Source organism: Entelurus aequoreus, linkage group LG03, assembly GCF_033978785.1.
Source record: "Entelurus aequoreus isolate RoL-2023_Sb linkage group LG03, RoL_Eaeq_v1.1, whole genome shotgun sequence".
Taxonomy (NCBI): domain Eukaryota; kingdom Metazoa; phylum Chordata; class Actinopteri; order Syngnathiformes; family Syngnathidae; genus Entelurus; species Entelurus aequoreus.
Genome location: NC_084733.1, coordinates 89,965,454 through 89,978,368, shown reverse-complemented (window position 1 = coordinate 89,978,368; position 12,915 = coordinate 89,965,454). Strand labels below are relative to the sequence as shown.

At 34.3% G+C, this 12,915-nt stretch overlaps 1 protein-coding gene across 3 annotated transcripts in view; it reads left to right on the top strand.

Moving 5' to 3' along the window:
* The window catches only part of LOC133647080 (otoferlin-like), an 85,309-nt gene extending 77,839 nt beyond the window's left edge, over positions 1-7,470 (top strand). For all 3 annotated transcript variants that reach the window (XM_062043161.1, XM_062043159.1, XM_062043160.1), the window contains 2 exons: positions 3,811-3,911; positions 7,156-7,470. In XM_062043161.1, coding sequence (XP_061899145.1) covers positions 3,811-3,911; positions 7,156-7,336 — 282 coding nt within the window. In that variant the 3' untranslated portion in view covers positions 7,337-7,470. The remainder of the gene's footprint in view (positions 1-3,810; positions 3,912-7,155) is intronic.
* The last annotated feature ends 5,445 nt before the right edge of the window (positions 7,471-12,915 follow it).

Here is a 12,915-nt window from a genome sequence, read left to right as displayed (position 1 = left end):
GCAGCACTTACCAGTGAGCTGCCTCTATTTTTTAAATTGTATTTATTTACTAGCAAGCTGGTCTCGCTTTGCCTGACATTTTTAATTCTAAGAGAGACAAAACTCAAATAGAATTTGAAAATCCAAGGAAATATTTTAAAGACTTGGTCTTCGCTTGTTTAAATAAATTCATTAATTTTTTTACTTTGCTTCTTATAACTTTCAAAAAGACAATTTTAGAGAAAAAATACAACCTTAAAAATTATTTTTGGATTTTTAAACACATCCCTTTTTACCTTTTAAATTCCTTCCTCTTCTTTCCTGACAATTTAAATCAATGTTCAAGTAAATTTATTTTTTCTATTGTAAAGAATAATAAATACATTTTAATTTAATTCTTCATTTTAGCTTTTTCGACAAAGAATATTTGTGAAATATTTCTTCAAACGTATTATTAAAATTCAAAAAAATTATTCTAGAAAATCTGTAGAATCAAATTTAAATCTTCTTTCAAAGTCTTTTGAATTTCTTTTAAAATTTTTGTTCTGGAAAATCTAGAAGAAATAATGATTTGTCTTTGTTAGAAATATAGCTTGGTCCAATTTGTTATATATTCTAACAAAGTGCAGATTGGATTTTAACCTATTTAAAACATGTCATCAAAATTCTAAAATTGATCTTAATCAGGAAAAATTACTAATGATGTTCCATAAATTCTTTTTTAAAAAGATTCGAATTAGCTAGTTTTTCCCTTCTTTTTTTCGGTTGAATTTTGAATTTTAAAGAGTCGAAATTGAAGATAAACTATGTTTCAAAATTTAATTGTCATTTTTTTCGTGTTTTCTCCTCTTTTAAACCGTTCAATTAAGTGTAAATATCATTAATTATTAATAGTAACATAGAGTTAAAGGTAAATTGAGCAAATTGGCTATTTCTGGCAATTTATTTAAGTGTGTATCAAACTGGTAGCCCTTCGCATTAATCACTACCCAAGAAGTAGCTCTTGCTTTCAAAAAGGTTGTTGACCCCTGATATAGTATTTACCGCATGTTATTTTTGTACAACAACAACTTCAGCTGTCGAACGTTACAAGGTACAAATTCAACAAGTACAACGTTAGCACGGGCAGTATAGCCAAGTTGTGGTTAAGAAGGTGGATTTTTGTTCCTTATATTTACCAGAAACGAAGCGATCCGAACACACGACCCGGGACTTTGGGGGACTCCAGTGAGAACCGTCCTCGTTTTCCCGGTGTAAAGCTGCGAGCCATTCGTCTCGTCTCTGTGGGCTTTTATCGCGCTTTGGCAGAACAAAATACAACCTTTGTTTTCCCTGTTTCCAGTTGTGGTTAGCACAACCAAAAACAACGCAGTTTTTCGGCATTTTGGAGGCAGAATGGCGGGTTTAACCAGCGTAGGTCGACAGGTTAAAGAGTAATGGCAACGGTTTGTTTTCAACGCCAGTCTGGTTGCTATGGCTCGAAGAACCCGTATGTAGCTCAGTTGCCCGGATGTCGGCCCTCACCTATATGGGCTTTTTACAGGCCTACTGAAAGCCACTACTAGCGACCACGCAGTCTGATAGTTTATATATCAATGATGAAGTCTTAACATTGCAACACATGCCAATACGGCCGGGTTAACTTATAAAGGGACATTTTAAATTTCCCGCTAAACTTCCGGTTGAAAACGTCTTTGGATGATGACGTATGCGCGTGACGTAGCCAGTGAAACAGAAATATCGGTACCCCATTGAAAACAATACAAAATAGCTCCGTTTTCATCTCATAATTCCACAGTATTCTGGACATCTGCGTTGGTGAATCTTTTGCAATTTGTTTTATGAACAATGAAGACTGCAAAGAAGAAAGTTGTAGGTGCGTGCGGTGTATTAGCGGCTGGCTGCAGCAACGCAACCAGGAGGACTTACTTGGATAGCAGACGCGCTAGCCGACGCCCGCACGGATGATCGGGTGAAGTCCTTCGTCGCGCCGTTGATCGCTGGAACGCAGGTGAGCACGGGTGTTGATGAGCAGATGAGGGCTGGCTGGCATAGGTGGAGCGCTAATGTTTTTAGCATAGCTCTGTGAGGTCCGGTTGCTAAGTTGGCTTCAATGGCGTCGTTAGCATGTTACATGTCCATGGTTTAATAGTATTGTTGATCTTCTGTCTATCCTTCCAGTTAGGGATTTATTTATTTATTTTGTTTCCATCTGCATTTGAGCCCGATGCTATCACGTTAGCTCCGTAGCTAAAGAGCTTCGCCGATGTATTGTCGTGGAGATAAAAGTCACTGTGAATGTCCATTTCACGTTCTCGACTCTCATTTTCAAGAGGATATAGTATCCGAGGTGGTTTAAAATACAAATCCGTGATCCACAATAGAAAAAGGAGAGAGTGTGGAATCCAATGAGCCAGCTTGTACCTAAGTTACGGTCAGAGCGAAAAAAGATGCGTCCTGCACTGCATTCTAGTCCGTCACTCTAACGTTCCTCATCCACGAATCTTTCATCCTCGCTCAAATTATTGGGGTAATGGTCGCTTTCTCGGTCCAAATCGCTCTAGCTGCATTGAAAACAATAGGAAAATATGAGGAGGCGAACAACTTACTACGTCGCACTACTTCCGGTAGGGGCAAGGCTTTTTTTTTTATCAGAGCCCAAAAGTTGCGAACTTTATCGTCCAAAAATATGGCAATATCGCGAAATGATCAAGTATGACACATAGAATGGATCTGCTATCCCCGTTTGAATAAAAAAATGTCATTTCAGTAGGCCTTTAATGAACAATGGAGACTGCAAAGAAGAAAGTTGTAGGTGGGATCGGTGTATTAGCGGCGGACTACAGCAACACAACCAGGAGAACAGAGATGGATAGCAGACGAGCTAGCCACCGAACTCACCTTAGCTTCCTCCGTCTCCGGGCCGCCGACCGCATCTGTGATCGGGTGAAGTCCTTCGTCGCGCCGTCGATCGCTGGAACGCAGGTGAGCACGGGTGTTGATGAGCAGATGAGGGCTGGCTGGCGTAGGTGGATAGCTGATGTTTTTAGCATAGCTCTGTGAGGTCCGGTTGCTAAGTTAGCTTCAATGGCGTCGTTAGCATGTTACATGTCCATGGTTTAATAGTATTGTTGATCTTCTGTCTATCCTTCCAGTCAGGGATTTATTTCCTTATATGCAGTTAAGCACGATGCAATCACGTTAGCTCAGTAGCTAAAGTGCGTCGCCGATGTATTGTCGTGGAGATAAAAGTCACCGTGAATGTCCATTTCGCGTTCTCGACTCTCATTTTCAAGAGGATATAGTATCCGAGGTGGTTTAAAATACAAATCCGTGACCCACAATAGAAAAAGGAGAGAGTGTGGAATCCAATGAGCCAGCTTGTACCTAAGTTACGGTCACAGCGAAAAAAGATACGTCTTGCACTGCGTTCTAGTCCGTCACTCTAACGTTCCTCATCCACAAATCTTTCATCCTCGCTCAAATGAATGGGGTAATCGTCGCTTTCTCGGTCCGAATCTCTCTCGCTGCCGGTGTAAACAATAGGAAAATATGAGCAGTCCTTCCCCCGGTGTTGTCACGCTACTTCCGGTAGGGTCTCCGCTCGGGATGGTCTCCTGCCGGCCCCACTATGGACTGGACTCTCACTGTTATGTTAGATCCACTAAGGATATGCGGTCCTCTCCAAGGTTTCTCATCGTCATTCACATCGGCGTCCCTTGTGTGGGCTCTGTGCCGAGGATGTCGTTGTGGCTTGTGCAGCCCTTTGAGACACTTGTGATTTAGGGCTGTATAAATAAACATTGATTGATTGGTTCTTTGTCTTCTCAGGGCAAAGTGGAGGCGGAGCTTCACCTTCTGACCGGGGAGGAAGCGGAGAAAAGCCCGGCCGGCGATGGACGCAACGAGCCGGACCCTCTGGAGAAACCCAAGTATGGAAGAAAGTCATCTCTCTGCCTCAGATATTGCATATTCACTTAGTAGTAAGGTCGAGAATAAACAATAACCAAATGAAATAATCAGGGGTGTCCCATATTGATATCGGTTATATGTCCGATATCAACAAAAAACAAGTATCGGATTATACGGGTTTGCATCTAAGGACTCCGATACGAGCGTTTTTACTTTTAACATAAAAAAAAAAAGAAAGCTCACAAGGTTGGTCAAAATGTAAACAGGCTATAGGCTACTAGGAGCTAGCAGCTACACAACAGCTAAGCACACCGTAGCACACAAGCTAGACATACGTAATAATCATTGAACAATGCTGCAGTGTAAAACAGCACATTTGTCAACATAAACAAGTATCAAATAATCATAGTTGCATTTTACGTACACATACAAAGTCTCCAAGGCAGAATGACAAAAGTATCCAGTAACAAACGTGTCCGCATCATTCAACTTACTTCTTTAATATCTTAACTTCAAGAATTATTGTGGCAAAAAAAAATGAATTACCATATTAACATAAAAAAAAGCACACGTTTGGTCAAAATATGAACATGCTAGGCTATAGGCTACTAGGAGCTGGCAGCTACACAACAGATAAGCACACAGTAGCACACAAGCTAGACATATGTAATAGTTATTGAACAATATAATAGCTACGAACTATGGGAGACCGGGCTTTCTGCTCCGCCGCTCCCAGTCTGTGGAACGCTCTCCCTGACCACCTGAGGGCACCACAGACTGTGGATGCTTTTAAAAAAGGCTTAAATCCTTCGTTTTTTTAAAAAAAGGCCTTTTTATATATACATACATACTAGTTCTAGCTATTAGGCTGTTGTAGTTTTTATTTTTATTTATTTTATCTTTTTATTATTATTATTTTATTTTAATTGTATTTTTTTAATACACTGTAGCACTTTGAGGTTGTTTGCTCAACGTAAAGTCCTTTTTACAAATAAAATCTATTATTATTATTAATATTGCAGTGTAAAACAGCACATTTGTCAACATAAACAAGTATCAAATAATCATAGTTGCATTTTACTTACACATACAAAGTCTCCAGGGCAGAATGAGAAAGTATCCAGTAACAAACGTGTCCGCATCATTCAACTTACTGCTTCATGATCTTAACTTCAAGAATTATTGTGGCAAAAACAATTTATTACCACATTAACATTGGGAAAAAGCACACAAGGTTGGTCAATATGTAAACGGGCTATAGGCTACTAGGAGCTCGCAGCTACACAACAGATAAGCACACAGTAGCACACAAGCTAGACATACCTAATAATCATTGAACAATATAATAGCTACGAACTATGGGAGACCGGGCTTTCTGCTCCGCCACTCCCAGTCTGTGGAACGCTCTCCCTGACCACCTGAGGGCACCACAGACTGTGGATGCTTTTTAAAAAGGCTTAAAATCCTTCGTTTTAAAAAAAAAGCCTTTTTATAGATATATGCATACTAGTTCTAGCTATTAGGCTGTTGTAGTTTTTATTTGTATTTATTTTATTATCTTTTTATTATTATTATTTTATTTTAATTGTATTTTTTTAATACACTGTAGCACTTTGAGGTTGTTTGCTCAACGTAAAGTCCTTTTTACAAATAAAATCTATTATTATTATTAATATTGCAGTGTAAAACAGCACATTTGTCAACATAAACAAGCATCAAATAATCATAGTTGCACTTTACTTACACATACAAAGTCTCCAGGGCAGAATGAGAAAGTATCCAGTAACAAACGTGTCCGCATCATTCAACTTACTGCTTCATGATCTTAACTTCAAGAATTATTGTGGCAAAAACAATTTATTACCACATTAACATTGAAAAAAGCACACAAGGTTGGTCAAAATGTAAACAGGCTATAGGCTACTAGGAGCTCGCAGCTACACAACAAATAAGCACACAGTAGCACACAAGCTAGACATATGTAATAGTTATTGAACAATATAATAGCTACGAACTATGGGAGACCGGGCTTTCTGCTCCGCCGCTCCCAGTCTGTGGAATGCTCTCCCTGACCACCTGAGGGCACCACAGACTGTGGATGCTTTAAAAAAAAAATGGCTTAAAATCCTTCGTTTAAAAAAAAAAAGCCTTTTTATAGATATATGCATACTAGTTCTAGCTATTAGGCTGTTGTAGTTTTTATTTTTATTTATTTTATTATCTTTTTATTATTATTATTTTATTTTAATTTTATTTTTTTAATACACTGTAGCACTTTGAGGTTGTTTGCTCAACGTAAAGTCCTTTTTACAAATAAAATCTATTATTATTATTAATATTGCAGTGTAAAACAGCACATTTGTCAACATAAACAAGTATCAAATAATCATAGTTGCATTTTACTTACACATACAAAGTTTCCAAGGCAGAATGAGAAAGTATCCAGTAACAAACGTGTCCGCATCATTCAACTTACTGCTTCATGATCTTAACTTCAAGAATGATTGTGGCAAAAACAATTTATTACCACATTAACATTGAAAAAAAAGCACACAAGGTTGGTCAAAATGTAAACAGGCTATAGGCTACTAGGAGCTTGCAGCTACACAACAGATAAGCACACAGTAGCACACAAGCTAGACATATGTAATAATCATTGAACAATATAATAGCTACGAACTATGGGAGACCGGGCTTTCTGCTCCGCCGCTCCCAGTCTGTGGAACGCTCTCCCTGACCACCTGAGGGCACCACAGACTGTGGATGCTTTTAAAAAATGCTTAAAAACCTTTCTTTTAAAAAAAGCCTTTTTATAGATATATGCATACTAGTTCTAGCTATTAGGCTGTTCTAGTTTTTATTTTTATTATCTTTTTATTATTATTATTTATTTTTTTAATACACTGTAGCACTTTGAGGTTGTTTGCTCAACGTAAAGTCCTTTTTACAAATAAAATCTATTATTATTATTAATATTGCAGTGTAAAACAACACATTTGTCAACATAAACGAGTATCAAATAATCATAGTTGCATTTTACTTACACATACAAAGTTTCCAAGGCAGAATGAGAAAGTATCCAGTAACAAACGTGTCCGCACCATTCCACTTACTGCTTCGTGATCGTGCTTGCTGGGGGGAAATGACGTCACAGATTAAACTACCAAATTAAAGGCACATGAGACTTTCCTACATCTGGTCAAAACAAATGTGTTGACGCAGGATTTCCGGCTTTTATTTGTGTAACCTCTTTCTTGGCCACAGCCGCCCCGACATCGCCCTGCTGTGGTTCCTCATCCCGCTGAAGGCGGCCAAGCACCTGGTGTGCGACCAGTACAGGTGGCTGACCATCAAGATCGTCAGCGCGCTGCTGGTGTTGGCCATCTTGGCTCTCTTCCTCTACAACATGCCGGGCTACATGGTGAAGAAGATGCTGGGAGCCTGAACTTTTGATGACATCTTTGTTTACTCGCTGTGATCAGTACACGTTTGTTGGAGTGACTTTACTGCACCATCACTTTCACTTTTTATGGCTTCATTGGCAGCGTATGATATTTCACATTTAGGAATAAATCCACTTCACAATCAGACGTGTTCTTGGTTTCTTATGCAGGTTTTATGTAGGCTGCTTTCATGAACTTCCTCCCAGTGCAGTAACAACACACAAGAGCAACAGTCACGTTTTTATTCATAATTTTTTTTATTTTATTTTTTTTATTATTTTTTTAGCAATAAAAAAATAAATACTAAAATAAAATACTTTTCTTTTTTTTTTTCTTTTTTTTCTTTTTTATTATTGAACAACAAACATACATTTATAATTCACACAAAAAGTCAAAGCACTTTCAACATCAAGGAAAGAAAATAAAAGCAAATACAGATAGAGTAATAATACTAAAAATGTGAAAAAATAAAATAAAAAAGGACAAAGAGGGCTATATAATTTTAACAAAGATATCAATTTAAGTTTTTTTTTTTTACTCTTAATAATTCTCCAAGATTTGATTGATCATTGTAACCCATTAGAGCAACAGTCACGTTTTTATTTAATTTTGTTTTATTATTCTTTTTTATAAAAAAAATAAAATAAAATGCTTTTTTAAAAATTTTATTTTATTTTTTAATTACTGAACAACAAACATACATTTATAATTCACACAAAAGTCAAGGCACTTTCAACATCAAGGAAAGAAAACAAAAGTAAATACAGATAGTGAAGTGAATTATATTTATATAGCGCTTTTTCTTTAGTGACTCAAAGCGCTTTACATAGTGAAACCCAATATCTAAGTTACATTTAAACCAGTGTGGGTGGCACTGGGAGCAGGTGGGTAAAGTGTCTTGCCCAAGGACACAACGGCAGTGACTAGGATGGCGGAAGCTGGGATAGAACCTGGAATCCTCAAATTGCTGGCACGGCCGCTCTACCAACCGAGCTATACCGCCCCAGATAGAGTAATAACACTAAAAATGTGAAATAAAATATGAAAAAATAAAAGAGGGCTACCTAACAAAGTTTTTAACAAAGATATCAATTTAAGTATTTTTTGTACTCTTAATCATTCTCCAAGATTTGATTGATAATTGTAACCCATTAGAGCAACAGTCACATTTTTATTTTTTTTTTATTTTTTTTTTCATAAAAAAATTATTTTTCTTTTTTTTTAAATTATTGAACAACAAACATATATTTATAATTCACACAACAGTCAAGGCACTTTCAACATCAAGGAAAGAAAACAAAATCAAATAAAGATAGAGTAATAATACAAAAAATATGAAATAAAATATGAAAAAAATAATAATAAAATAAAAAAGGACAAAGAGGGCTACCTAACAAAGTTTTTAACAGAGATAACATTTCAGTTTTTTTTACTCTTAATCATTCTCCAAGATTTGATGGATAATTGTAACCCATTAGAGCAACAGTCACGTTTTTTTTTTTTTTTTTTTTTTTAAATTATTATTATTTAAAAATTTAAAATAAAATAAAATACTTTTTTTTTTCTTTTAAATTATTGAACAACAAACATTTATTTATAATTCACACAAAAGTCAAGGCACTTTCAACATCAAGGAAAGAAAACAAAAGCAAATACAGATAGTGCAATTATACTAAAAAATATGAAAAAATAAAATAAAATACATTTTTAAAAAAGGCAAAAATGTCTACCTAAATCACTTTAAATGTTTTTAACAGGGATATCAATTTAAGTTGTTTTTTTTTTACTCTTAATCATTCTCCAAGATTTGATTGATAATCGTAAACCATTAAGCCAATTAGAAAATGTAGGCCTTACTTTCATAAATCGACATTTATATACAAAAAATTTTGCCTGCAGCATAATAATGTTGACAAACATTTCTATGTTACAGTCCTTTATAAAAAAAATACCAAATTTGATCTCTTATGCAGGTTCATTGTAGGCTGTTTTCATTCACTTCCTCTCAGTGCGGTAATAACACACAAGAGCAACAGTCACGTTTTTATTTTTACTTATTTTTTTTATTTTTTTTTTAATAAAATAGAAAAATAATAATAATACAAAAATGATTTTAAAAAGTTTTGTTTTTTTTGTTGTTTTTTTTAAATTGAACTATCAACTGCAGTCATTGGCTGCCGATGCTCATTAGAAAAGTATTTATAACACAAAAGTTAGCTTTTAACACAACTATATTGTATAAAATGTTGCCTCGATTAAAGTTTTTGGCATCAGAAGAAAAAAGAAAAAAAAAGGCACGTTTCTGGTCTACCGTAAAACAGTTCTTCGGTCGTAAACGGCAATGTTGTGACACTCTTAAACTTGTATTTTAATTTTTTATTTTATTGAACAACAAACATATATTTATAATTCACACAAAAGTCAAGGCACTTTCAACATCAAGGAAAGAAAACAAAAGCAAATACAGATAGATTGTTAAATATATTAAATAAATACAAATAGAAAATAGGTCAAAAAAAGAAGACAAAATGACAAAAAAGGGCTACCTAAATCACATTAAATGTTTTTAACAGAGATATCAATTTAAGGTATTTTGTACTTGTAACCATTCTCCAAGATTTGATTGATTAAAAAAAATAAACAAATAAAATACCGCAGGCCAGGCCGTAACTTCCTGTTTATTTTGGCGCCTCGCAAAAAGAACCAATCATACGCCTCTTTCTTCGTTTTCTAAGAATGATTGGTGCGTGACGTCACACTATCAAGCGCAGTCATTGGCTGCCGATGCTCATTAGAAATGTATCCTGGTGCAAGCATTTATAACACAAAAGTTAGCTTTTAACACAACTATGTAAACTATATAAATTATATAAAATGTTGCCTCGATTAAAGTTTTTGGCATCAGAAAAAAAAATTTTAAATCCCGTTTTTGGTTTACCGTAAAGCAGTTCTTCTGCCGTAAACAGCAATTTTGTGACACTCTTAAACAGGACAATACTTTATTTTTATTTATTTATTTAAAAAATAAATGTTTTATTGAACAACAAACATACATTTATAATTCACACAAAAGTCAAGGCACTTTCAACACGAAGGAAAGAAAACAAAAGCCAATACAGATATAGTATTAAATATAATAAATAATAATAATAAAAAATATGTCCAAAAAAAAAAAAGACAAAAAGAGGGCAACTTAAATCACTTTAAATGTTTTTAACAGAGATATCAATTTAAGGGCAATTATTTTTCTTCTTTTACTTTCAACATTTAAGCGTCTAAATCAATTTCCGATCTCTCTGTCGATTATAAATTATTATTTTTCGGATGTTTTGTGTGGCTTGTGTGTGTTTGTGTGTTGAAAGCCTTTTTTGTTGAAGAAAACTATGTTTATATCCTCAAAAATCTTCAAAGCGGAATATTTTGATGTGAAGAAACATAACAACGTTGATTTTGATTCATTATTATTTTTTCAACGATGGCAGTTTTAATAAGATAAATCCCACTAAAATTCTTAGGTATCCAAAACTCATAAAAGTTTTTAAAATAAGTCATACATTTTAATTTTTTTATTCTTAAGTCTTTAGATAAACTTCAAATCAAGTTTTTATTACTTTTTTATGTTTTCCGTTTGTTTGTTTTTTATGCCTTTTTTGTTTGTTAAAGAAAACCTTGTTTTTATGAATATTTGATGTGAAATAATCGAAGCTTTAAATAGGTCAATAATTCATAAAAATATCCATTTTAAATTTTTATTTTTTTTTCAGCAATGACCGTTTAAAAGGAAAAAAACAGCCTGCATGGCAGCTTTGTGTTATTAGAATAGAATAGAATAGAATAGAAAGTACTTTATTGATCCCTGGGGGAAATTCAGCACCACAGTTCGCTCACAATAGACAATAATAATTATAAATAATATAATATAATATATAAATAATATAACTATATTAACATTCTCACTTGTTCTCCTTAAATTCAACCTGTTTTGCTCACACATAAAGATTAACATTTTCTAATAATTTTTTTTTTTACTACAAACAAGTTTTTCAAGTGCAAATAATTGTTTTGGAACGTTTACTGTATCAAGCGAACATTTCAAAGAATAACCTCCAGTTGCTGTCTTCAAAGTAACAATGTAAACATCCAGTGTAACAATGAAGCAAAACAATAATAAACAGTTGAGTGTCTTTCAACAGAATGATGCCATTTTTTCCTTGAAAGTTGATTGGTTAACAACGTGAGTGCGTCAAGCTGATTGGTCAATTTATTTGGGCATTTCCGGTTTTGCCGGAAATGACTTTAAATCCACCTCATTGGTCAATTTAAAATGGGTATTTCCGTTTTTTGCCGGAAATGACTTGCCATCCACCTCCTGGCTGGTGCAACTAAAGCGTTAAATCGGGTAAGTTTAATTTGAAATGTACAAGTGAATTGTTACTTTCTTACACCGTCGATAAAAGTATGTTGAAGTCACTTTGATTCATGTTTTTGTTGCGTCGGTAACTTGACTTCCAAAATTTAAATAAAAGCCGTAAAATGTGCAGCAGTTTATATTTTTGCTTTGTGCGTCGAGGATATTTGCAATGTTTTGTTTTTTAAGGGGTCCAAAAGTTGGAGGATGCGGGCATCGATCCCGCTACTTCTCGCATGCTAAGCGAGCGCTCTACCATTTGAGCTAATCCCCCGACAACGGTGGAGGCTCAGTGGTAAATATATAGACTTTGTCAATGGCCCTGTTGACTGGTTTTTGACGGTTTGGCCACATTTCTAAGATTTTTTTTCGGAAATAGGAAATATTTATGTATTTGTATATATATATAAATATAAATATTTTTCGTCAAAAAATACAATTCCGTACATTTGCTAGACAGACAGAAAATAAAAGACTGGAGGATGCGGGCATCGATCCCGCTACTTCTCGCATGCTAAGCGAGCGCTCTACCATTTGAGCTAATCCCCCATGATGCCTTGCCGTACATAATGTACTTTTCTACCTTAGCATAGGGTACGATATTGATAATGATATACATCACCTTTTCACCTTTTATTTATAAAACATGTACCCTAGGCTCCAGAAAATGTATAGCACTATTAATACCGTCTACTTTTTTCTATATTTTCCTGCTGTCTGCGGCTCTGCTTGTCATAAACATTTATACTAATATATCTTATAACTAATATATGTGATGTAACTACTAATATATGTGATATGACTACTAATATATGTAATATGACTACTAATATATGTAATATGACTTCTAATATATGTAATGACTACTAATATATGTGATATGACTAATATATGTAATATGACTACTAATATATGTAATATGACTACTAATATATGTGATATGACTACTAATATATGTAATATGACTAGTAATATATGTAATATGACTACTAATATATGTGATATGACTACTAATATATGTAATATGACTACTAATATATGTAATATGACTACTGATATATGTAATATGATTACTAATATATGTGATATGACTACTAATATATGTAATATGACTACTAATATATGTAATATGACTTCTAATATATGTAATGACTACTAATATATGTGATATGA